This window comes from Rhamphochromis sp. 'chilingali' (genome assembly GCF_963969265.1).
Source record: "Rhamphochromis sp. 'chilingali' genome assembly, chromosome: 9".
Classification (NCBI taxonomy): domain Eukaryota; kingdom Metazoa; phylum Chordata; class Actinopteri; order Cichliformes; family Cichlidae; genus Rhamphochromis; species Rhamphochromis sp. 'chilingali'.
Window position 1 is genome coordinate 16038096 of NC_137936.1, and position 27871 is coordinate 16065966.

General features: G+C 43.9%; 1 protein-coding gene across 3 annotated transcripts in view; it reads right to left on the bottom strand.

Moving 5' to 3' along the window:
• The window catches only part of foxp4 (forkhead box P4), a 92491-nt gene that overhangs the window by 42323 nt on the left and 22297 nt on the right, over window positions 1-27871 (bottom strand). For all 3 annotated transcript variants that reach the window (XM_080892234.1, XM_080892235.1, XM_080892233.1), the window contains exons 2-3: window positions 16375-16554; window positions 108-197 (exon numbers count right to left, since the gene is read on the bottom strand). In XM_080892234.1, the coding sequence (XP_080748360.1) occupies window positions 108-197; window positions 16375-16545 (261 nt within the window). In that variant the 5' untranslated portion in view covers window positions 16546-16554. The remainder of the gene's footprint in view (window positions 1-107; window positions 198-16374; window positions 16555-27871) is intronic.

Consider the following 27871-nt stretch of genomic DNA (forward strand, 5'->3'; position numbering starts at 1 on the left):
AAAACAAAGTTGCGGCTGGCAGAGGCTTAGTAGTCATGCAGATTGTGACAAAGCAGCAACTATGTGTGTGCTAGTGTGTGTGAGTGCGTGTGTGTGTGTGCTCTGACCTGCACTGGGCTCTGTTTGACCTCGTTGCTGCCAGGGGAGTTGAGTCCAGAGGCCTGCTGGAGGAGGAATTGTCTGGCTGCCTGGAGGGCCTGCAAGAGAGAATTGGAGATGATCAGATGTTTATCGTGCATGCACAGTCGTACAGTGCAGTATTTTCTGTGTTAAGCAACTCGAAAAAGTCACGCACTTTCAAAGTAATGCTTAACATTTACAAAAAAAAGAAAAGAAAAAAGCCCAATGTGTGCAGTTTCATATCACCATGCACCCATAGCGTCTGAGCGTGCACACTTTCAGTACCTGCTCTCTTCTCCAAATCTGATTTCCTCAATATCTGAGGTATGCACCTGGCTGTCAGCCTGCTTGAGTTTATGCACCTGGCTGTCAGCCTGCTTGAGTTTTTATATCTGTTGGTGTGTCTGAGTTCTTTCTCAACTCATTCAAAACGTCCTCTTGACTTAAAAAAAAATCTCCGACCGTCTCCTCTGCCCATTCCCTTTTTTTCACCGATGCCCTTTCTTTTCCCCCCTCTGTTCACTTTCTTTCTCCTCCTCAGGGGAAAGTGTAGAGCGGGTTTTCCACATCCTGTGAGGCAGAAGTGTGTCAGCAACATCTTCATGTGTGTCTTTTGAATGGTGGGTGTTTTGTGTGTGTGTGTGTGTGTGTGTGTGTGTGTGTGTGTGTGTGTGTGTGTGTGTGTGTGTGTGTGTCAGAGTGATGTAAGGAACCGTTTGGCTTGGTATTCCCTGAAAAGCTGTGACTAACCCCCACCTAGCTCTTCACTCTCCCTTCTCTTCCCATTTCTATCGTGTCTGCCCTCCAGTGCTGTCCATCTAAACCAGTGTCACCATTGCTCACTAGCTGTTTCCATTCTTTCACTCTGCTTGAGTTTTACTGATTAATCTGGAATCTGCCTCAGCCATCTCTCCTGCCCTCTCAACATAAGGCACCTTTTCTCAATGTCTTTTATCGCCTTTAACTGTATTAATTATATTTGTTTCGTTTTGGTTTTTTTTTAATGTTTTTCTTTCCTTTGTTGTGTTTTTTGTCACAGTGCTAAAGAGCAAAACTCTCTATCACTGAGACAAATCACTCCCTGAGGAAACAGGCATTTTTGTTGGAATGTTTGAACTACTCAGAAAACAAAACAAGAAAACACCCATCTCAAAACAGAGCCGCCTTGCACTTACCGTAAGCGCACAGACCCACACATACACACACACACACACATGCAACCACGCACAAGAGCTCATGACAGAGAGTTAGAGAGGGGAGACAGCAGGATGCACATTTGCTTCCTCTGACTCAAAGGGGAAAGGTTCCTTAGTAAATATTGATTTATGAAAGTCCCTGTGTGTGTGTGTGTGTGTGTGTGTGTGTGTGTGTGTGTGTGTGTGTGTGTGTGTGTGTGTGTGTGTGTGTGTGTGTGTGCGCGCGCCACAAATTAACGGCCAGAATGAGGGATGTTCTTTACCCTGGAAGCTCTTACTCAACTGCAGCGCACAAGAAATCTAGTGCATCATTTCACAACACACAGTACAGTGAAACGTGCAGCACACGCTTACTTTACACTCGTGCTTATTTAATGAATTGTCGAATTAGAAGCTTGGGTGCATTAGGCAACGTTTAATTACAAAAGCAGAGAGGAGAGATTAAACCGAGGCTGAAAAGAAAGAGAAGTTCTCTGTGCAGTCAGAGTGATGAAAACCATCTGTATCGAGCACACTTGCTACTTTTGCTGAGACCGCAATTAAAACGCACACACGGACACGGCTGAGGACGTGCCTATATACACACACACACACGCGAATTTTAACACTTTGACAAAAATCTTGGTAACCCCCCTCCCATTTACTGGTTTGACCTCAGCTTTTAAGCAGCACAGACACACACACTCATACACACACATAGACACACCAAAAAAAACACAACCGCCCAGTTTGTTGGCATGTGGTGTGAATTACTCCTTGAACACCCTGTCTGCCCAGGAGTGAGTATGTGTGTTTGTCTGTGTGGGTGTGTGTGTGTGTATGTGTGTGCATATGGCTGTATGTTGGCAGGAGCTGGGGAGGCATGTCTGGCAACAATAAGGGACAATTCCACCCAAATTACCACCCTGATTACCACTATATTAAAGAGCCATTTATGGCTTTCATAAACGCTACAACCAAGCAGAGGTGATGCCTGTCTCCACTCGTGTGCCTGCATCCATGCATGTGTGAGTGTCTGAGACACAAGAATTAAGTTAAAAATGCAGATATTTATATACATATAAATAATCTGCAAGTTCTGCTGGACAGCAAAGAGGAAAAAATTCCCAGCTAGCTACCATTAGGGCATCTGTATACACCATAAATACAAAAAATGTTTACCGACTAGAACAGATGGTAATACAAGGCGGCTTAGCGTCGGGTATTTTTTCATTATTGATATTTACAGAATCTATTCTATATCGTCAACATCCAACAAAACCTTTCAGCCTTCCCTAATGTCTAAAGCTGTCTGTTTTTAATTACAACAATCTTGGTAACATTTATTTAAACTTAAACCGTAACAAAAGATGACCGTAATACCATGCTGCTATTCCACTGAAACTCACCGAACAATATTATTAAATTGTTTCCTCTCCCTCGGGTACCTGAACTCACTAAAAGGCAGTCAATCATAAATTTCCTGTATTTTTCCTCATCTTGCTCGGTACAGCAACTAACCATAAGTTTGGAGAGGAAGCTCAAGAAGTAGCTGATTATGTAAACATTACTTCATTCTTCCGTTACAAAGATTGCGGTTCAAGAGTGACAACACAAATCGAGATGTTGGGATTTAGAAAATAATGACCTTAGTAAGTTTAAAAAAAACCCCTCCTCCTCTTCTTGTGTATTGTCACTTGGAAGCTTGTCTTTAGTACTATTGGCACCATATGTAATTGTCACTCCTTGCTTCCACCACATGTATGGCTTATATTGTGAGGTTTTACTCACACTGTAATAATTCCCATTACCTTGTGGATGAATAAACGGAACCTTGAACTTTCAACTTTGAACAACACTAGAAAGAGGGCCGCAGGCTTAGTGCGCACGCACACAAATGCCACCAGCAACCGCAGCCAAAGCCTCTCAGGTCTACTTTGTCAAGAAGCACTTCTCTTCTCTGACCCTTCTCTTTCATTTCTACTCTTTATGCTCACTCCTTGCCTTTTTCTCTGTGTGACCTGGGCGAGCTGTAGCATTACAAAGCATGCCTCCTGCCCCCTTAACCCACCCACACACTTACACCAGCTCCTCTAAGACTCCCCCCGCTCCCCCTGTGGCATTCTTGGGGGCGCACTGCACCTTTAAAGAAAATATGAGGGAGGCCTAAGAGGGAGGCCCAACAACAGAGTCTTTGTGCTGCCGCTGAGCACTCACACACACACACAAACGCACACGCGCACGCACACACATATACACACATCAGTGGTGTCAGACAGGTTTTATTAGAGTGAGAGAGGGAGGGAGGGAGGGAGGAGGAGGAAGGGGAAGGAGGGGTGAGGAGGTCACTGCTCAGCTTGGAGGCTCGAGAGCACACTGAGTGCGCAAGTGTGTATGTCAGTTTGGTGTGTGAGTTCTTATGACTTGTCATCGCTCCCCTCTGTAAATCATCGCCTCTGACACAGCCTTTAATAACAGTGCATTTTTTAATTCAGCAGGGTCACACACACACACACACGGCTACTTTCGCTCAGATTTCCAAAAAATGCCCAACAACTACGCGTTTAATTGAAATCTGAAAACGACTAGAAGAAAGGAGACGAGAATGGTGATTTTTTTGCTGCAGGTATCTTTACTGCAGTATCTTTATGAACATGTGCACATCTGTATGTCTGAAAATAGCTTCTTCTTCACCTACAGCTGGGATGTCACGAATTAAATGTTAGATGCAAACTAGAAGGTCTCAACAAACATGTAGCAAATCCGAGCCTCCTAAAGTAGACCTGTGTGTGTCTGTATGTGCGCACCCGTGCCTGGCTCAGGTTGCTAAAGCAAACAGGTCTCTGTGTGTGTGATGAATCTGGCCTCTAATCCGCCCAGTGTGTTTGGGTGACAGAGAGAAAGAGAACGCAGGAATAAGCAAAGAAATCTAAACAGAGAGACACAGTGAAGGAAAAAGGGTGGGGGGGGGCAGACGCAGGGGAGGGCGAGAGAGAAAGAGACAGGTGGGTACCATATGTTGGAGTAATCCGTCAGCACTGACTGAGGTCCATTGTTGACGGCCGAAACGAAACAAAATCGTCCCCCTTTTACCCTCTCCTCCCCGCATCCCCCCATAGATAAACAGCCCCCGGGGCAGACAGTGGGCTGTCCTTGGGGGAGAAGGAGGAGGAGGAGGAGGAGGAGGCGAGGGAGTTAGGAAGGGCAAGGGGGAGGCAGGTGGTATCAGATTTCTTTGCTCTTAGACCAAGAAGAAGAGTGTACAAAGAAAAGGAGCACAAGTGAGCGCGAGGGAAAAGCTTATTGTTGCATTTAGTGACAAGGGAGCTAAACTAGGCTCTAGCAGCTGGTGATTCACATGTCTGTGCAGCGTCTGAGGCAGTAGATAACTTCAACACCAAACAAATATCCCCAGTCTGCCCCTACTAGCTCAACAGCCTGGGAATGGTGGCTCGTAATGCACCTCGTCTCCAGTGCTCTATCCGCTCCCTTCTCCGGGAAAGAGCAATAGATGGAGACACGGGCAGATAGATTCAGGGTGAAGATGCAGAAAAGAGCATGTCACACCCTGCTGCTTCTCTAAGGTCTGCATGCCTTCTGATTTTGGATCAGCAGGAGAGGCTGGGTTCAGAAAGAAGTGGACCCCCCCCCCCCCCCCCCCCCCCCCCCAAACTCTTCCCTCTCTCTTGCTATCTCCTTTCTGGAGGGCTGTTATTGAAGCTGAAAGCCAAGCTAAAGCTGTGTGGATGCTGCCATCCTCCTGGGTCATCCAGTGATCCCTTGTATCCATGTGCGCTGCTTCTCCTCACTTTGGCACCAAAAACACCCTCAAACTCCACTAAAATCCCCCCTCGACTTTAATTTACTCCCTCTTTCTCTTTGGCTCGTTCTGTGCTACTCCACTAGTTTTCCTGGCTCTAATCTCTCTTATCTTTGATTCCTTCTCTTTCTCTTGCTACTCAGAGGGAATCATGATCAGAGAGAAGATGAAACAAGACTGAACAGATGTAATACAATCTACAAAGCATGTAAATTTGTTAAAAGGATGATGATACACAGTATAGTATCAGCTCACCTGCCTACAGAGATAGGCCCAGTATTTACACACACACACTGTACACAAAGTGAGATTCCTGAAGAGGTGACAGTTAGTGAGATTGCTCTGACTTTGGGGCATATATGAGTGAGGGCTTGGTTACAGCCACAGTGAAATCTCATGTATCAAATGCATCACTGTCAGTCACCACATAAACCAGATTGCTTTCCCAGATCACTTTATTTCTCTCCGTCTACATCACCTGATCTGTCTCCCACCTTCACTCTACCTCGCCATATAATGCACACAAATATTTGCTTGGCACTCCTCCAAGTATTCTGTCTTTCTGAACCCCTGGCCTCTCATCTCTAGAAATCTGTTATCCATACCCTTCTTCACAACAGCAAATTCTGACAGCAGGTACGGGTTAGGCGCAGGCCTAAAATAGATCGTCTGGGTCTTCCAATGGAAGCAAAGTCTTGTGAATGCAGCTGTTGGGCTTAAGAGGGGACCCTCGCCTTCCGCCTTTGACTGACAGACAAAAAACGGCTATAGTGACGACTGAATGAACGGCATTCTCGTGTAAAGTATTTAAAAGTTGTTGTAACAGATATGTATTAACCATTTTGCACAGTTTTATATTGGTAAAGAGCTTTTATGGAACTGTCGTCATCAAGGCTGCAGTCAGGAAGTTTTTATTCCAACCAAACATTACAGCAGCTGATTTCACTGATGCTCATTTTTTCCAGCAGACATTAAATTTAATGGGAATTTTGCAGGATTTTGCAAGGACACAAATATAGGCTCCTTTGTAGCACAGAAAGGAGGAAAAACAGTCTGCTGAGCCACTGCGACGGCGGTGTCTACAGAAGGAATCATCGCGGAGAAAATAAAGGAGTTTTAGGTAGTGTTATTCACCATGCCAGTCATGGCCTTATTGATTTAGCGTACATACAACAATGCGACAAAGGAAACAGGCAATGGCGAGTATATTTAAGACAGATCAGGGGTTTCCACGGGGTAAACATATATGCAGAAGGAATTTGCAGCTTGAACCAAAGCCTTCTAAAGCCTGTCAATTTCACGGTGGGTTACAAATAAACTACCCTCTGCCAAGCCTTCAACCCTTTCCTCCGACTCCTCATCGTGCACGCCTTCTCTTTTTCTGGTATTAATCAGGTCTTTCCGCCCTCCCCTTCACCAGCTTTCCTGTCATTTGTTTTCGCTCCCTCAAACGTGGATTTCAGACCAGTTGTCCACCAATTTAGCGGAGCTTAAGCAACACCGAATGCCTCAGTCTAAACTATCTGGGACACCTTCGGAACCACCGGCCAGCGGCAGGCCCGTTCAGCTATTTAATGTAATGTTTCCGCAATATAAAGGCACCGTTTGAGTGCTGAGGTTTTTAAAATGGCTGAAGCAAGCTTCTCTGGGCCCCAGACTGACCATTAAAGAGAGGAAAGACCGTATTGAAGAGCCAATGCTATAAAAACTCACAAACTCCAAAAGAACTTCAAAATACGTCGTAGTGTTTGAAAACCCTGGCTGATTTTAGATTATTTTTTTTCACATACTATTTTTCACAGAAGGGACCTGTTCTAAACTCCGGGGACCCTGCCGACTTCCAGATGGTTCTCTTCAGTTCAAAACTGTTTTGTGAAACGAGAAAACCTCTCCCCTTCAACTATGTCCCGACACTCATCTAATGTTTCTATTGACTCACGGGGGTATACCCATGGTCATAAAAAAAGAGCTGAACGAATACCCAGAACTGTTTTATATCATGACACAATTCATCATCATATACACACATCTTAAATCCAACACGAGAGCTTTTCGGCTATTTTCTGTTAAGTGAAGGGAAAAGGGCACGGAGAAATAGACAATTAAAGATAATGATGAGGTGAGGAGGGACAGAAAGAAAAAGGAACTCCCTTCCTAGGGAATATAAAAGCAGCTCCCTCTGTACTGTAGGCCTCAGCTCAGTCCAGGCGGCTAATTGATGGCAAATAGCTCTACAGCAGTTTCCTTACACACACACGCGCGTGCGCACACTCACACACAAATACACGTCATATATTATATACACATATGCAGTTTCTCTGCGGTTTTCAACACAGCTCGTTTGGCAGGAGAGGAAGGTCTCGCTCCAGACAGACCCAACCCATAGAGGAAAACACACACACACACACACACACACACACTTATAATATTTAGCACTCATCTCGTATAAGGTAGGACAGTTTAGTAGTCGGGTCATGCTCCTGGGAAGATAAGGCCACATAGGTGCAGGTCTTAGCTGGGTGACGTTTCAGCCATTTCTCCTGCCCAAACCATGATGAGGATAGCACTAGCCTGGCAACCAGGCCTCACATATGGAAACCGTTTAACTCTTATTATTAATAACCGAAAAAAAAAAAACGTGGGGGGAAAAAAAAGCAAACTAATAACACATGCAAGACACTGCCAAGACCCAGCGCGCGAGACAGAGGAAAAACACATACATACATACACAAACAAAGACTGTCTGCCATGTGCACATGCATGCACAAACACGTACACACAAAGAGAAATGCGCACACTCAGAAGTCTATTGGTTAAACAGAAAAGCGCAGTCCTAGTCAGTGGCCTGTAAAAGCATTAGCCCGCCTGCCTGCTTCGATGGAAATAAAACTCTTTCATGTTTTTGGTTCAGAGGGTTTTTACACCTGGTTGTGGCTGTAGAGATCGAGATAGACACACCCTAACACCCACCCTTACCACACACACACACACACACACACACACACACACACACACACACACACACACACACACACACACACACAGAGCGGAAGTGGGCAGTACAACAAAGGCTGGCTGCTGTACAATAAGTTTAACTAAACAAGCACAAAATCTTTAACTTCCCCAAATGAGGAGCAGGGTTGGGGTGTGCTATTAAAAAAGGGGAAATGGGGAACTATGTGTGCACGCTAGACTGTGTGATTTAGTAAGAGATGTAGTGAGGCACATTTTTAGGTTAAAATAATACAAAACCAGAAACCAGCCAGAAATAAAAGGAAATTTCAGCATGAAAAGTCTGCTCATGGCAGTTTTTATGGCTTTCTTTAGTCTTCATCATTCACAAAACATCTGCTTTAATCCATTTCCCTGCTTAACATATTACTTTTTACTAGATTACACAATTTTTATACTTTTCACTTGCAACACTTACAACTATGGCTATTTGTCATGTGTTTCAGTTATGGAAAACTTAACTAACAAGACAACAAAGGCATTCTTTCTATCAGGTGAAAGGAGGGTGCCGTGCACGGTTCCAGAGCTCAAGAAGAAGGCAAAAAAAGAAAGGGAAAGAGAAGAGCTACATTCCTCTCGTCCTCCCTGTTGACTCTAATCTCTCCTTTAAAATGGCTCGCACAAAGGACCAGCACAGACTAGCTAATTAGCAACACTTTAGGCCTCTGCAGCTTTTGTGTGTGTAGTGTGTATATGTGTGTGTTCATTGTGTGCATCCTGGGCTCTCAACTGTTTCCAGGGTAACTGCTTGCCCGGCAGCCTTGCAAGCGTTGCACATTTTGTCTTTACTTTCCTGTTGTTCCCCTCTCAGTGTCCATCTAGTTCTGTAGATTTAAGTAGTAAGAAGTAACAGCACAGACCGGGCACTTGGATCGGGATAGGAAATGGTAAATGGCCTTTATTTGTATAGCGCTTTACTAGTCCCTAAGGACCCCAAAGCGCTTTACAAATGCAGTCATCCACCCATTCACACACATATTGGTGATGGCAAGCTACATTGTAGCCACAGCCACCCTGGGGCGCACTGACAGAGGCGAGGCTGCCGGACACTGGCGCCACCGGGCCCTCTGACCACCACCAGTAGGTAACGGGTGAAGTGTCTTGCCCAAGGACACAACGACGAGACTGTCCAAACCGGGGGCTCAAACCGGCAACCTTCCGATTACAAGGCGAACTCCCAACTCTTGACCCTTCATCGCCGCGATAGGAGGACCTTATAACACAAGAAGTTCTCCTAGAAGCAAGTCTCATCCTTAGGCACACATCTGGATAGATTATTTTTAGCTAACAAGACCAATCCTGCAACTAAAGACACGGGTTAAGAGTTAACATTTTAATGACTGCACGCATAGCATCAGCAGTCAAATTTGATCAAACTGGAGCAAAACATTTTGTGAATATGCACGACTAAAAGGGTTAAAAAGCTGCTTTCTTTACCAATTACCCTTCTACATATGCAGGCAAGAACTTTTATGATCGTGCAGATTTATTTGCGGCTCAATCCAGAGTGTGGGAGTATCAGTTTTTTGGGATCGTCCCACCAAAGTGCTTGTACAAAATGCCATGCTAAGCCAGGTTATGGATACAGTAACCCAAGAAAAACAATACACATTGCCACATTATTTCTATGATACTAAGTAGATTTGTCTGCCACCACACACGTGAAACATTCATGAACCTTAACTGTGCGCGGCCACCTGTGCAACAACATATTTAACTTACACGTTTCCTTGTTTGGGTAAATGAGTGGAGTGCATGGTTGCAGACTAAAGCTGTCCTGTCTTGGTGCCTTATTCCAGATGAACTCTGCAACAGAGCACCTGATCTCAAGTCAGTTAAAACCAATTATGTCTGGAGAAGCATCCCCAGACACACGCACACACAAGCTGTTACTAATAATAATGAGGTCTTTCAGCTTTGTTTTGTGACCTGTGACCTTATAACAGCCTTCAGTCACCATGGTGACAGGTTGAGGAGTGGAAGTCCTATTTCACTCAACTTTTTAACCTCCATAAACTGTGTCTGCTGCAGCCCATTCCTCGACGTGTCTTGTGTGCATGTGTGTGTTATTTACCTGACAACACCGCCAGGCCTACCCAGTGTGAGTGCTTTCAAACACTCCCATGGCAACCAAACCCAACCTAACCCCTACAGGTGCCCAGGTATGTGTGAGTATAACACTGTCTCCACAACAGAGACAGGACAAACACACACAAACACACATTTTTTTTGTGTGTTCGTGCTGTCTATTTTCATCTCTGGGTCCCTTGACCGGTTGGATCAATCAACCATGACTATGTCCATGCTAGCTCATCTGGTCTGCTGAACCATGTCTACTCTCCGTCTTTTGCTGTAGTCCTGTAGCATACTTATGTGGAAGACCGTATTAAGGAGTTTACAGTTTTACAGTACTGCTCAAGTTGATGTGAAAACTGTGGTGAATATTTCTGCTATAATTTCAGAAATGTGCTAAACTATGGTGGATTTTTCCTCTTTAGCTAGAGAATGAGCATGTATTATGAGGAGGTCACGGGGGAGAAATGCAAAAGAACTGAGAGAACAAAAGTGCGAACAAAAAAACAAACTCCGCATTTCAATAGCTTGGCTGGAGAAAGCATTAAAAATTCTTTTATTGACACAAAAAAATACTATTAGAATTAGGTATGTGGGAAAAAAAGAGAAATTTGAGGAGGGGGGGTCAATTGAACACCTTTGAACACTAAAGCTATATTTTGGGTATTGATGCATATTTGTTCTTTAGGTAGATGTTTGTATGCTAATAAGCAAGCACCCAGAAGCTTTAAAGATTTGCAGTAGAGTGCTTCCGTATATCCGGATCTCAAAAGATAGTCAGGGTAGCCGATTATATTTGTTGTGTGTTCATGTCTTAAATCATCCTGATTATTAAGTATGAAGTACTGGTTAAGACAAAGATTGATTTTCTGAGATCCCAACGAGTAAAGAAAAAGTAAAGAAGTCAAATTCAAGGAAGACACAAAAAGGGTACTGCTATTCCTTTTAAGACTCCTAGAGGAAGTAGTTGCTCTATAGGTCTCTTTGTATCAATGCGGTAATAGCAGTGGGTGTTCTGTGATGGTAGGCAACCCTATTTGCCCCTCCTCTGTCTCAGCATGACCTCTGGTGACCTGTGAACCATACTGACCTCCCACATAAAGACGAAGGCCTGGGCAAGACCGAGGGAAAGCTTTTAGGAGGTGACAGCACTCAGGGAGAAGAGTGGGACTGATTTAGTGACCAGAACACATGACAGACAAACAGTTATGGGTTTATGCATGCATGCATGCAGACAGGCAAGAAAAATGCATTGGTATATAAACTGTTGTGCAGATGCACTAAAAAGGAGCTGAATTTGATTATTCCTAATAATCCAGAAACAGTAACTGAAATGCTCTTTTCCCATCTACCTTCTCTTTTCAAGTCACCCCTTCACCTCAATCTGCTCTGCACTCCTGACCTGAAATTGAACTCTGTTGAGTGCTGGAGGTCAAACAAGACACAACAGTCCCAGTGACCAACATTCACCTTCCATAATTCAGCAAAGCCTTTTCAGCCAAAGCTAGCGAATCCCATATGGCTCAAAACCTCCCCACCTCCATTCATACGGGCCATAATTACCGAGTCTAGCCAATCTAACAGGAAGCCATACGTTATATGAATCATCCAGCATCTCTCATCATCTGTTAACATGCTCACACACACAGCATTCTCATACATCTGTCCGCAAAGCACTCCCAGCATCAAACCCAAATGTTCACTCTTGAACGTGCACACACACACAATGCACACACACACACAAAACAGCTATCTTTCATCAGTGTTTGTGTATATCTGAGATCTGTATCGGTTCCCCCTGATCTCCAGTCATCACTGCGGCTCCTTAATTACACCCTTCATTAACTCACATCAGCTCTGTGCACGTGTGTAACTTCCTATATGTGTCTGTGTGAGCGTATACGAAAAAGCGAGCGTGACAAAGATCGCTAGTATCCGAGTGTGTGCGAGCGTGCACACGTGCGCAACACGAGGGAAGCACTGAGGAAAAAATAGAACATGACAAATGGGAGTGGGGATCGAAGCTCCAAACCAATTTCTAAAACTGCCTTTTTCTCAACCAATGTTCCTTTTAAACCCTTGGGGGATGGAGACCACTGCTACAGTCTGCTTCTCACTTTCTATTTGCGCGTAAGAGTGAGTTAAGCACAAGAGAGAGGGGAAAAACTCCTGTCTGGCTGGTATAGGCAACTGATGAGTAGCCCTGCCAAGAGGAAATGGCACCTTTTTGTCACCATCTCACTCTCTTTCCTACTTTCTTCTCCTCTCTTCCTCTCATCACCAGAAGCGATTAATTGACAGCAATGGGAGGGGGGGGGGGGGGGGGGGGAGAAGAGAGAGGGGGTGGCAGCAACGTACAGCATAGACTTAAAATCTGCCAAAAACAAGGAAAAAGGTGGTAGGAGAGACTTAAACGGAAGGAGAGAATAGGAGACACCTGGTTCTCGTCAGTGAACCCTCCACCCAGCCACACATACACACACACTTTGAGGTTTGTTAGGATTTATCCTGCTTACATTTCTCTTCTGCTATGCATCATTTCACGTCCACACCCGGCACCTCAACAAACTGCCATACACTCTCCACTGCACTCTCACTTTTCCACCTCGCTCTCCTCTCGCTCTGTAACTCGGCTCATTGTTTTCCCTCCTTGCCCTCCCTTCATCTCTCTCCACGATGATGGGGCAAAACTGGTCTTCACCCCCTTTTCACTTTCTTCCCTCTTTCCTGCTCTGTTCTTTCTGGGGAGGCAGACAGGCCACATTCCACAGGGAGGCCCAGGCGCCCTTTTCTGACACGTCTCAGCATTACACCCCTCCCTCATCCCTCTATTTCTTCTTTCCAGCCCACAAATGCCCCCCACCCCCCTTCTCCGTCCCAGTGCTGCCTCTTCACCCGTCCTTTTACCTTCATTCCTGCTGACTGGTAGTCCCATCTTCCAATTTCTCTTCTCTGTTTATCCCTCATCATTTACTTTCCTATCTTTCTGATTTTCTCTACCTATGACAGACAAAAATAAAAAATAAAAAAATTAGACTCCAAAGACAGAGGCCAGTTTAGAGGTTTGATGGCTGGAGATGGCTGTGATTTCTCTCAGGTTCCCAAGAGGCCCAAGGAAAAGATGGCTTTGTGTTCTGACAACACTGAGCTGTCAGGATCCCAGTATGTCAGTGTGTATATCTTTTCTGCTCCAGTGCGCATTGGCAACGCTGGTCTACACTATAGCTTCAGGTGAGAGACTCAAGCGTGGAGATAAAAGGAGGATAGGGAGCAGGAGGTATGTCCATGAGATTTAGGTAGCGTCTTAAGTTAAAAAAAAATGTATGCATGTGTGTATATATATATATATATATATATATATATATATACACCATTATTTTACAATCAAGTCTGAATATGAAAGGACGAAAATCAAAAGACCAGTACAGACTAAAAAGTTAGAAATCCTAAATTGAAATCTAAAGCTAAGACATTTTCCTTCTAGTTTTTAAAGACTGACTATGAAATAAATAAATCTAATAAAACTTAGTAAAGTCGTATGAAAATGTCTTAAAATAAGTATAATGTTCTCTTTTAACCTCCTAAGACCCAAACTCTTCCACGGCATGCATTTTTAATTTCTCTTTGATATTTGGGCATATTTGGGGCAGATGAATTTAAAAACAAAGAATTACCAGATTATTTTTTTTACCTTATTTTTGTTTTTAAGAAAAATAAGAGCCACATATGAGGATATTCATTTAAAATTTTGATAGAACGGTAGCAGTATAATGTCCTCGTAAGTGGATATCAGGCCCATGTAGAGCAAAATTGAGTATTTTGGTCTAAATGCCCCAAAATGTGATGTCCGCATATGTAGACGGCAGGTCCTAGGAGGTTAAATAACAAAATTCACTCTTAATAAAAGTTAGGATACAACAACAAAAATAACATCTTAACTCCTGCTGCATTTAAACTACATATAGTATATTTTAATATTTTCCAAGATCTTTCATTTAAACATGGATAAAATATTAATAATAACAAAGTTTAAAAAATAAAACAGATGAAAGATAAAAGATAAACTTAAAAAACTCAGCTCCTATCAAAGAAATAAACACTCCAAGGTGCTTTAATCTTATCCAGGGAGTGAGGCAACGAGAGCGGAGAGTTTGGGAGGTGTGTGAAGGGAAACAAAGGCTTGTGATATTTCGAAGGGCTGAAGGTGGCACGCAAGCTTGTAAATGTACGCGTGAATCTTAAGTCAGTGAAAAGACACGGTACAGGTGATTCTAATAGCATTTTAAGCAGACACATGTTTAAGAGTCCTCAACATAATCGCATGTATGCAAAAACTACGCCTCACAATCCAAAATGCATTGCTGTGAAACACCCATAAATCAAGTAAAAAAGAACACAATGGTTCCAGACGAAAAAAACACAAACATGTATAGCACAGGAAGACCACACCTTTAACTCTTAACAAGTCAACTTCGCGAGAATCGAGTTAAACTAAAAAAAAAAAAAGCTGTTCATAAAGAACTACCACAATGCAAATTTACAGTCACATATGTGGATGTAACATTTTTGTGAGGTGAGCGTTGGGATCTGGAGGAAAGGTTGTGCTTGTCTTTCATGGTCCATAGTGGCTGGGGTGGGGGGGTGGGGGGTTAGTACAGCAAAAGAGAGGAAGAGAAAAAGATGGAAAGAGAGAGGGAGCTATGTTTGTGGTTGGTAACCCGCTCGAGAGAGGAAATACCAGGGTTCACGCACACATACACACACCTATATACACACACACACAGGTGCAAAAACATAGAGAGCATAGACACGTCCAAGAGAATAAAGACCTGCTTTGTATGAGCTACAGGTTTGGTGTTTAAATGTGTGCATTTGTGCGTGGCAGTGTGTGTCTCTGTGTGTGTGTGTGTCCTCGGCTGAAGGTTGCTGAGGAAGCAGGGTGAGGATGCAGTCATGGGAAGGAGGAGGGAGGGCAGGACAGGAGTGAAGGGCTTCGAGTGTTCTTCATTCACCTAAGGCTCCATCATTATAATTAGGGGGGAATCATTTTAGCAGCAGGGAGGAAACCCTGATTTTTTTGCCCCCCCTGGGTTTCCTCACTAGAAAGAACCCAGAAACCCACACTGACCCTCTGTGATGGGCAAACATACAAAGCATGCATAAAAAAAATAAACAGGAGGACAAAAATGTGTTCTATCTATTAATCTACTCAATAAAGAAAACGCCTCAACATTTACTGAAAAACGTGAATCACTAAGTTTCCACCATTAGATCATTAGACGACAGCATGGCGGACATTTTTGTGTATTTACGGACAAATGACTAGTGTAGAGACCTTTATATGAAAAAAAAGTTGTGAAATTCTGTGTGTGTGTGTGTGTGTGTGTGTTTGTAAGTTTGTAGTACGTGTAAAGGTCCAGGGTCCTTCAGACAGTAATCAGTAGAGAGTTATGTGGATTCTGAGGGGAATGAGAAATAAAATTTTCATCCAAGAAGTTCCGGGAAAAGTTTGGAAATTCCATTTGACGCAGTGGCCAGTGTGTGTGTGTGTGTGTGTGTCTGTGTGTGTGTGTGTCTGTGTGTGAGAGGGAGAGAGAGAGAGAGAGAGAGAAAGACAGAAGAAGAATAGCATAACTCCAGACGTTATGGACACACATCCGAGTGCTATATGGAGTGTGTCATAAAAATAAGAATCTGAAATGTACACACACACAGAGCTTACCTACAATAGCTCATTCTTCCCTGTTTTCTTCTTCAGAATTGTGAGGACTGTGTAAATATCCATCACTGGGAATCTCACGAGTAGGAATTAATGCGGGGAACTGTGTCCCAGTGGAATTATTTGGCACATTACGAAGAGTGGCTAATTAAAGCAACGACCAGCCAACCTGTCAGAGCTTTTCACTGTTCGCACACACAAAGCTAACTATTACTGTGTGGCCACTCGAGTGCTGTCACATCTGTACGTTATGCAATGACCTCACGTGTACATGCTGCTCCATACGATGTGCCATATATACAATCACGAGTTGCACAAGGGTTGCAAAACAAGTCTCATGAGTACATATAGACAAATGGAAACAGTGCAAAAAGCATGCATTACACCCATAGGGAGACCCCACAAAGGCCTAAAAACAACATGCGCACACTTATATGCAACACTAAAGCACACACCTGTTGCTGTTGCAGGTGGAGTAAGTCAACTGGGCTGATCTCTCCATTGGTGTCTCCGTTGGACCCACCCTCTCTACCGCCCCCTCCATCCGACTGGCTACTGAGGCTGCTGACTCCGTTCTGGTTGGACGGCGTCGTACGAATGGTCTCAGAGGCTGATTCCACCATCATCACTGGCACCTGAGGACAGAAGGGCGTGTCACAGGTTGAACAAAACTGACCTGGGCAGTTTCAGCTCTTATCTGATAGAACGGATCAAGTTGGGAAACTAAAGTTATGCTGAAGGAGAGAGAGAGAGAACAGTGTGCGTATACGTGCATATACACTTTCCTTTCTAAAAAGGGCTCGCGGTCATGCACAAACCTGCCCAAGAGGCCACAAAGCAACACCTAAAGCAGACACTTTTTTTGTGTGCGTCTCCATGTAAATGTGTGTGTCTCTGAGCATACACAATGGATTAGGATCACATGTGCAGCAAATCTAAACTGACAAGTCTGTTAATACTCTGCTATATAGTTAAATAACACACACATTTCTCCAATAATCAGAGGTGGCATGTGTGCGCTGTGTGTGAGACATGAGCTGGTTGCTCTTTGAGAAAGATCTGTTTGATGCACCTTCAGAGGGCCTCTCTAATTAGAGCGTGTTCCTTCCACAAAACCCGACAAAACGAGCCGTTCCTGGATGTGTTGTTGTTTTTGAGAAACAACGCCTCGCAAACACACAGGCGCATTTGCCATCGTTAGGAGCTCGAGCGTGGGAGAGAGGAGACACAGAGACACACACTCTGCGTGCGCCGACCACACACAAGCTCAGCTAATACAAAACAAAACAAACCTTCACACAAGCACGCAGGCTGTGAACTCCTAATGACAAGCTCAATCTCGTCTTTCTGCCTCATCCAGTTTTAGAAATTAACACACACAGACACACACAAACATGCAAGTGCACACTTTAAAAGGGGAAAGTTCTCTTTGCTTTTACTTCAGCATTCCGGAGTGGGTACACAAAACGCCATCGAGGCATTCTACCTGCCGTCTGCGTCTGTGTGCGCGCGTGTAACGCATGTGTGTGTTGTTTCAGAGGCGTACAACCCATGCCTTCTGGGGAAACAATAAAAGCTATTTCATGGGAGAATCTAACTTTTCTTTTCCTCTGAGGCAAGAGTAGGTGAACATGAGTGTGTGTGTGCATATTTTTTTTCTCTCTGACAGCAGGTGAGGGTGAGAAATCGCTGGTGGCTTTGTTAATGGAATGCTGCCAAATGTTTGCTGGGGGACAGGGACCTTAGCATGTTTGTGTGCATGTAGGGGGAGGTTACAAGTGTGTGCAGGTGGATGGGCTTGTTAAATGGTCAGTTCTCTCAAATCATACTCCCCCCCCAAAAAAACAAAACAAAACAGGTTTTCTCATTGATGAGGTCTCCAGCCCTGCTGATAGTCTGGTTCCACTTTTAAAGGTTTTGCAAAACCCGGATATAAATTTTCCGCTCTTTTGTGTCAGTTCCACTCTATATCACTTTTTTTTCTGGGGATAGAATCAAAAGTATTGGAGGCAAGCGTCTCAAGGCCTTAGAACGTGGAAATAAATCCATGCAAGCTATCAGTGCCACTTAAGCGCACCGGGCGAACGTGGATCATCGAGGAATTCTATGAGAAGGATTCAGAATGTCTTCGTTTATATGAAAACCTCTCTCCGGTTTCAGTCCCAGACGAGCTACTGTTTGGCCACTGTGGCGAGACCATTTTTTGCCATACATATTATTATTTTTTAAAATATTGCGAGCTAAACCTTTAAAAGTACAAGGTGCTTACTGACATATTTCACCAGTTCGAGACTCTTCCCTAACAAGCAGCGCCATTCGAGAGCCACAAATCACACTGCAGTATTTTTCCTCCCCATTAACTCTCCCCTGTCTCCCTCCTGGCACCCATCCGCCTGTGAAGTTAAGAGTGAGAAGTAGAGCGTTATTGTGACATTTAAAGCTAGTCACTTAATCTCCAACCTCACTCCTCTCCTCAGTGCGCTCTCTCGCTCTCTTTTTCATTGTCCCACCCCCACCCCAACCCTCATCTCCTCCCGCCTTCATCCAGACCCCTGCTAGGTCAAACTACTCCCTGAGGTAATATTATGAAGCAAGGCATAGTGCTGAGTGATCAACACATCTCGCCGCACAGTCCACTGACTTTGCACTGCGGTAGAAAACTCCTCACATCATCACACATTTCACTACGCATGAATCACCGGTCTGCTATCTATCCCACACTATATTGTGCCATGCCGTAATGTACTGTAGACCCATCTGCTTTTTACTCTTTCTCATTGACCTTATTAGCAATGAGGGGAAGAGAGATAAAGACAGACAGAGAGATGGAGCTTGCAGGTGGACAAGGACCTAATGGGAAAGTGGGAAGTGTTTAAAGCTGCAAGCACATGCCTTGTCTTTTATACACACACACACACACACACAGGCCAGTGTGGTGGTATGCCCATCTAAAGGGTGTGTACTCTGTCATATCCTGTAATGGGTGTATATAAGTTGGTGTAATGGAGGTCGGGAAAAAGGCAGGGGCATAAATCTACCCTGAAGTCTTTGATTAGGGTTATGATACACACACACACAGACACACACGATTTTTACATTTAAGTGTTTCTGGCAGCGAAGAGGAGCTGCCCGTGCAAAGGCCTGCCTCAGCCCGCTACCCCGCTCTCAATCTGCGCCTCTTTCTTGCTCTCTCAATCTCGCTACATGCTCAGACCCTCTCTTGCTGAACCCCTGACCTGAGAGTGTGTGGGGAGAGACATTCCCACTACCCCGAGGGGACTGAGCAAGGGAGGGCGGAGTGCAGATCAGAGAGATAAAGAATGTGTTTGGAAGAGAGGGAAATAAAAGGCCTCTTTTGCCTTTTAATTGGGATGGAGAAGAGAAGGAGGGTAATGGGACTCAACATGTTTCTGATGACTCTGGCGTATACGTGAGTGTTTGTGTGTGTTTGTCTAAGAGGCTGACACCTACCTTTGTACTGTAATGGATTAGCTCACTGCGAACGCTTGGTGCATGTGTTTATGTGTGCGTCTGGTGAGATTGATGAGCCGAGAGGCGTTGGGACGAGTCTTGTTGCAACACGTACTGTAGCTTGTTCAGATGTTCCCAAAAACACAGCATTAATAATAATGATCAGAACAAAAAACTCTCACTCTGTTTCCTCCCATTGCTCTGGGTGTGTGAAGTTCAAACAAGCCAAGCCAAATGCCCAGTAAGCTGGCTCACCGCGGCTGACTCCCAGGCTTTGTCTGTGGTATTTGCACTGTCAGATTCCTCCTGGTCACTGCTCATCAGGAACTTTGTAAAACCGGACCGGTTTCACTTTCTGCGAATGCATGTGTGTTTGTGCGAGAGGGGGGAGAGATTTGTGTACGGCGTGTATTTATGTGTGGATCTGTGTTTACAGCAGCTTAGTGAGATAATAAGTCTTTATCATGTTATGCCTCATGTGGGAATATTTCCTGCACTCCCAGAACGCCTGTTCTGTTTCCTCCGCCTTGCATCAGCTCACAGGAACGCTGCTTATTAGGCAAAGAACTGAGGGAATAAGAGTGGGAGGGAGAGTGAGTGGAGGAGGGAGGGGGTAAGGGGGAAAAAATGTCTGTACCAGTATCTACACTCCATCATCTATCTACTTTCATCTGACTCTTGAATTATCTCTCCTGCTCTCTTCATGCCGTCTTTCTCCCTCTGGTTATGCCTGGCAACTAGTGGCAGGTTCAACCCTGGAAAACATTAAAGTTTTCACCCTGAAATAGAACCCACATAGGTTATGTCTATGATCTCTGATAGTTCAATCAATATTTGTGAGCAAGTGAGACTGTCTTCTGAAGACAGTATCTGAGGAGCCACAGCTCTAACCCGTTTTGTAATCAGGAATCTCAATTCAGAGTTGACAAAGAGTGGCTCTGTGGATGCACAAAATATCTGGTTAACTGTTACAACTGCGAGGACTTTACTTCATTACAAATGACAGTCTCGGAGGAAGGAATGGGAATCGCAGTCGTTATTGTCACTCTGTCCATAGAACGTCCTATTTACTGTCACTGGGGAAAGCTAAAGGATTTGTCTCCTGAAAACATTACAAAGAGCCTAAGCTGCTCTACATTTGCGCTTTGACAAGGACAGGAACACTGTCATGCAAAGACAGATTATGATTTAGTAAACACTTACACGCCCATATTCTCACACTCTCACCCAACAAGCTGTCAGACTCCGGTGCTAAATAAACTGTGACACTATCCCCGAGGGAATCTGATTTAACCCCAAACGCCAGAACAAATCCAACTATCAGATCTGGCCACTTATGTCTTCATAAATCCATTTGTTGGTTAATGAGTGAGAAACACAACCCGAAACACTGAGTAAATTGTACTTATCTGCCACAATGACATACTCTGCTGTTGGGTGTAAAACAATAGAAAGAAATGAAAAGCAATAAGTAGATATATTTGCTTTAATAAATAAAGCAGTGACTATTGGAGGAGTTCTACAACATCTTGCTATCAAAGCACCTAACGCTTTACCTTTTTACACAAGCAAATGACTATTTAACCAATGAGGCTACCGTGTGCGTGTCAGCACATGCTTAGCAGACTTGTTAAGAACAGTCACTCTAAAGTCAGTTAAACTAATTACTGTCAACAGAGCATGCATTGTTGTGAAGCATATTCATAGTGCTAACTATATTTGCCTTATTTCACTGCTTATTAACAAAATGTTACCAGTTCTCTGTCAAGACACCGAATTGCTTTGTTGCATTCAGTTTAATCCAAAAATATTCACCTAGCCTCTGTGGATGTTTCAGAGATCTTAAGCTGTCTTCTCCTTCTATCCTTGAGAAGAAAGCGAAAGAAGAGAATGAGAGGAAGAGGAATAGGAGGGATATCTGTGTGGCATTTCTGAGCTGACGTGTATTAGTTTCAATAAAAAAAAAAAGAATGAGGTCAAAGGTGAAGTGAGGAAATAACACACTACATTCACACACAGGCACAAAAGAAAAACAAAAAAACGTGTGTGCATAAACCAGACATATACCAGCCAGGTAGACTTCAGCAGAGAGCTAAAGCTAGCAGCTGCTAGCAGCACTGCTCCGGGCTACTTTGGCTGTCAGCCAGCGCTAACAGGTTGGCTAACAGCAAAAGGGCTAATGCTAGATGTCTGCGGCTGCCCTGGCCCTGCTCCAGTGCTAACAGGTGAACTCCATTATCCCAGACAGATAGTCAGTCAGATGTGGGCCAATATCTACTACCGGCTGGCTGGCTGACTGACTGGCTTCAAAGAGCATCATCAACCCAGAAAGAGGAGCTAGCAGCACTGGCCTGTACTCTGACCTCCACTGTGCTGTGCAGCTGGCTAATGAAGAAGCCGGTGCTTTTGTTAGGGAGTGGAGAGAAGAAGAGAGGGGGCTCAGAGTGCAAATGATAAGAAAATCCCTCACTATGAAAACACGAGGAGTTTTTCTATACTTCTGCAGGACTGTCTGCCATATGGTGTTTAGTTTGGGTAAGCATTTAATAGCACTTTTGCGTGTGCATGTGTCTCTGCACATGCATGTGCGCCTTTCTGTGTACTGTTGTAGAGTATGTATGCTAACTTGCAGTATGCTTTTTGCCTCTTCTATCTATTGTGCACGTCTATGTTTGCATGCTGTGTGAATTGTGTGTCTTCTTGCCCTCCTGCAGTTCTCAGAAGACAAAGTCCCTGTTTACAGAGCCCATAAAGATTAGCCTCCCTCGGTCAGGTGGGTTCTGGAGCCATAGGTAAACACACAGCACATTCCGCACCGATGAGATCGCTCCGTATGTGTGTATGACCGGGGCAAACATACACTCCTGCCTTCACCTCGACCCTTCTTTTAGAGTGCAGTAAGTGATTTACCAGCTTGGAGACTGCTGTCTGTTCACAATACTGGAAACAAAGATACACACATACATAAACGCACCACACACAAATATTTGTAGAAAGCATGGGCTTCATGCACACCTCATTTATCTCAGCCTAAGATCACGGGTTGTACGGTACATTCCTAAAGAGGTAAAACTTGTGCACGTGCATGTTCATGTGCCCATTTGCCAGTTGAAAATCACCCCGTGATCATGAAGGTACAAAATCCCAGATTTTACCTTCATCTCTTCCCTCTGTCTTGAGAGGTAATGGAGGCTGAGGGTCAGGCTAATACGGTTCACACAAATATTACTCAGATTGTACTTAACATGGTGGAACAGAGGTGAAGAGGGCGGTGGAGGAATGCAGGGCAAGGAAAGGAGCTTTTTTGAAAAAGGCGATGTGCCTTTATTTGGATCTGAAACCAGCTAGAGCGCCGCGGAGCAATTAGCAGCTCTGTCCTACGAGAGCTCTTTATTAGAATGACCTTCACTGTGAAGGGGGAGGGAGGGGTGAGGGGTGCAGAGAGGGACAAAGAAAGAGAGAGGCAGAGAAATTTTTTTGAGGAATACGGATGAAGGGTGTCAGCTGGGACACAGTCACATGACATGAAGGTGAAACAGATGAGTAAACTGAGACGTAAGTACCCATATGGAAAAGATATATATAAATCTTATAAAGTTTGTATCTGTCTTGTGTGAAACTTGTATGAAAAGCATATAAGAGTGAAAACAGATATAAGATCCCTTGAAAAATTATATAATGAAACTTGTATGTTTTGGATACTTCCTAAAACAATATATGAAAGTAATGAGAAAGTGGCCACTTTCATGAGTAAATCACATATAAGTTTTTACTATTTCTTTTCCATATGGGTATGTTGAAATTTACATATTTGGGCCACAGAAGTGACACGCAAACAATATGCGATGTGGTCAGTGTGACCTAATATGCAACCCTTAATGTTAGAATTCAAATGCACACATTCTAACACAATTTCAGTCTTCAGTCGTTTCAAATTTGATAAGACAAATATGCCCGTACATTCGTGTGCGTGTGTGTGTGTAAAAAGTGGAATTTCATTTGCTTACTATATAGAAAAACCTGACACCGATATCCTCCACTTTCACTGTACCTAATTTCAATCAAATGGGACGTTTTATGTTTTATGGCGTGAAAAGGCAAAATTGTGGAGGAAACAGAAAGAGGAAGCGTGACGCGTACGTGTGTCGTAGTAGCCTTTAGGTGAGGCGAAATTTCATTTACAATCAAAAATTTGCATTGAAAGGAAGATAAAGTGAAAAGATTTAATATTAGCGTAAAATGGGGGAAGAGCAACCTACAATAATAAAGGGTTATGATGGATTATTCGAAGAAAAAAAATAGTGGTGTATAAAATATAAATAAATAAATACCAAAGTGGACATGATATAATTTTGTACATCGGCTTTCAAGTCGGGCACTTTGCATTTCCTAGTTAATTAATAGATTGGATCGGAACGAGTTTAATCAAATATAATTGAATAAGTCCACAGTAAAAACAGGCCAGACTTTAAAGGAGACATGCAGAGAAAATGATAGCATGTCCAGTTTTCAAATTAATTGGATTTTAGTACTTTTGAACTTGGTCCAAGCTGCTACAGACTAAATTAACTCACATTCTATCCAAAAGTGCTAAAACAAGATGATATCCCTGAGCATTCAGAGCACTCACACAACTTCTTGTGCCCCCCCTTTTTAGAAAATAAAAATAAAAACCAACAGTGCTGCAAACCAATGAAAGTCTGTAATGTATTGCATGTTATTGTTAGTTTTTCTGTTCTTCTCGCTCTTTTCTCCTCACTTTTGTCTTACAGGCCACAACTAAAATATTAATCATTTCTCAGGCAGTTCTCATTGTATTAAAAAATGTCTCCTTTATAATTTATCAGAGAAAGAAAAATCTTTGTTATAGTGACAAGCATGCTAATTAATAGAAGTAGAAGGAACACTGAGAGAAGTAATACTAATTTGGTACATGCTAATATTAATAGAATAATTTATGGCACAGTATAAATAAATTAATAGAGTAATTCGTTTGAAAAGGGGATGCCTTCAATTCAATTTAGGAGAAAAGAGTAAAAAAAAAGAAGTCTGCCTCTTGGACAAGGACATTAATAGCTGTGCTCTATCACCAGAACAGAAAAGGAAGAGACAAAACTAAACACGCACAGTTCACTTTTAAAACGCATCAATATTTCAGTCAGCTGATGAAAATTGGATGAGCAACACTTGTATTTGCTGCCTTGTTATTTTCATTTGCTGTTTAAGGACTTTTGGAGTTGTGCAGAATCTGCAAAAGGCATCTACATGCATTTAATTGCACCCCCCCCCCCCCCCCCCCCCCAATTTTTTTTCTTTAAATGAACTCTTCTCATTGGCTTTATGTAAACTAACAGCTGTGTGCCAGGCAGTGGGCAAGAGACGCAGGGAAATAGAGGGAGTAACAAAGACTGAGAGTGAGTGAAGTGGACTGGGTCATTACCATCCTTATTACTCCTCATTAAAATACACCCATCACAAAGACATTCTTCTGAGTGAGTGTGTGTGTTGCGCGTGCGGGCCTACGTGTGCGCCCGCACGCCGCCGTGACCGAGCATACACGCGTGCACGCTCGTTTCTGGCGCTCCTGATGTGCACGTGTGCGTTCGTATGCAAAAGTGACAAAAAAAGAACAATATAATTGGAGAAATGTACGCAGTAATAATAGGTATTCACAAAATGATAATTCATATTAAACAGGGTGCACAAAGTCAGCCTCATTTGCATGTTTTAGATTATATGCATTTCAAAAGTAATTTCCGCAGGGCATATGAATGACATTAATTCCCGGGCGGGTTCTGCTATAGACCTCAAACTATCAAACACTCAAACATTTAACAGATGAAAAAAAAGAGGGAGCTAGTGCCTTGGCAGGGGAGATTTCAAGGTTAAAGTGTTTGAATGTGAATTTTTAAACTTCTGTCTTGGTTTGTTTAAAGTTGCTCTAAAGCTAGACTAAGAATTCCATTAATTCGGAGACTTTGGGGGTTTTTTTTGCTACTCAGCTGTATGCGCGCATAAGTGTGTGTTGGGTGCGTGGGTATGTGTGTGTTTCCAGTAACAACCCGAGAAAGACACCTTCCCTCCTAATCCACCACCATTTCCTCAGCAATAAGCCAGAATTGGTCTGACTCACTTTGTGAGTCATGTGCTTTTTTTCACTCCAGAGGCAGAGTAGCACGATCCAACAGAGAGAAAGAAAGTCAGAGCTGCGATAGCCCACATCAACTGACCCCGACCGATTGGGGGGGGGGGGGGGGGGGGGGGGGGGGGGGAGGGTGATGAAATGGATGAGAAGAAGGATGTGGCGAGGGAGGGGATAGGGACAATGGGAAGAGCAGGGAGCAGGACAGGGAGACAGAGGGTTCCCTCTCCTCATCTGCTCATGCCGAGAGGAAGACCCCGGGGCAGGAAACAGGCTGGATGAATGTGTGATTCCAGTGGAAAACTCTGGATGCCACGGACAGCATTCTTCTCTTATTAGGGAATCTGGTCTGCAGCCACATTATAGCGCTTGTCTCATTACTGCCTATGAGCATTTCTATCAGACACACTCACTGGGCGCGCACACACAGAAACACACACCATCAAGATGTTCCCCACCTGTTATTCTCACAATGTCTTGGCGAACACACAAAGTCATAACTCGGGAAGAGGGGAAAAGAGTAAAAGGAAGAAAAAAAATGAAAGCGTGTAGGAAAAAAAAAGAAAGCTAAAGGGCTCAGCATGTCTGTGTCTTGTTTGTGGTTTGTCTTCATCTGTAAACAGAGCTGCTGCTGTGAGTATGTTAGCATGTCATTATCTCATTAAGAATTGAGGGCTTCTGTGCGAAGGATTCTACTGTTTTGTTTGTGAGCGTTCAGCGACTGATGTTGTACAAACACAACAACCGCAAAACACACATATCCTACAGTGCAGACACACGGGGACGCGAGGAGACGGTGGCAAAGACTCGCATATAAAAACACACGTAAACACGGCTCCCGTCAATGTGTCTCAATCTGGAAATGTGCAGATTTTAAAGAAATAAAAAAGAGGGGCCAATTTGCGGTGCACTATGACTAGAAAGACTTCATAGAGTAAAGAGGAGGGGGTACATCTAGGGTCAATAAAAGTGGGCTAATTGGGGCCTGGGAAACATGTTTGTTTTTTTCACTTGTTCTCCCCCCTTCTTCTTTCTTTCTTTTCCCTCCAGCCAGTCACGGCAGATCTGTTAATCTGAGAAGGACGAGTGGAGAAAGCAAAGAGGATTACATTCAATAAGACATTAAATGTTGCTCACACATGCACGTATGCGGACCGATTTAACATGCCATAAGGCAGCCGTAGGGTGTATGTATTGACCAAGATCTGTCTGTCTTAACCGATGACCAACGGGATGCAGGGCTCTCCGCTGGTCCACTCTGCTTCATCAATACTCCGCTGCTCAGTCTATTCAGCAGCAAAGAGCTTTCCTACGGCTGCAGTTCAACACAGGATCGATGTTATGAGCAATGCAGACAAACTGCTGCTAAACAGATCGGCCCCTGCCTCGAAAGGCCCGCCACAGGACCAGCTCCCCCTATGCTTAGATCGTTCCACTAATGGAGCTCTCCGCCGGGGCCCCCAAGGGCCCCTAACCACTAAACAGGCCCCCAGGGAATCATCCCCCCCTTCTCTCCCTCCTGTCATCTCCAAATCCCTCAATCATTTCTCCATCCGCATGGTTGTATTGACCTACACCTCTTTAATCAGGACCGCTTACTTGTCCTTCTGCAAAACTGTGTGTTCGCACTCAAATGTGGAGTCTATGTATTTCAACTGCTGAGAGGAAAAGTCAAGCATGACTGTTTCAGGAAGTGAAAAAGAAGGGGGAGGGAAAAATCCCTCTCTCTCTCACTCACTCTCCCCCTTGAATGTTTCTGGGATCCCTCGCTACATGACTCCCGACTAGTCATTCTCCTGCATTTGTCTTCTGTAATAACACTGAAAATAGCAAGAGATGAAAAAAAGAGCAATGGAAAGAACCTGCATATTTGTCATTTCCGATTGTTTACCTTTTTCACGGCAAATTGACTTTTACATCTCCTGTTACTGGAAGCTCTCTGGGCTCGACTGCCAGGGCTGTCTGGCTCTGGCCTCGGCTGCCAAGCCCGTCTCTGGGCTTTATGACCTGGCTCTAGGGAGGACTTTTAAGGCTTTCAACTCAAAAGTCATTCCAGTGATACAATACTGCTTTTGTCCTGACCACCTTTGTTGTTTTCTTTCTGTCTCTGCTGCCTCTCACTCTCTCTTTGGCTCCTTCACTTTTCATCTCTCATTCCCAAATCCTTTTTGTTTTTTCACCCGAGTGTTAGTCACAAAGGCTGGGGCCTGTATCTTGCCCGTTCCTGTTTGTTTGCAGAAAAAAGTGGACTTGTTGCATCATGACTGGTTGACTATCAAACAGAAAGGATGTGCTTTAGAAAACACACATTAAAGCCCTCCAGCTGACTTTTAAGGCTT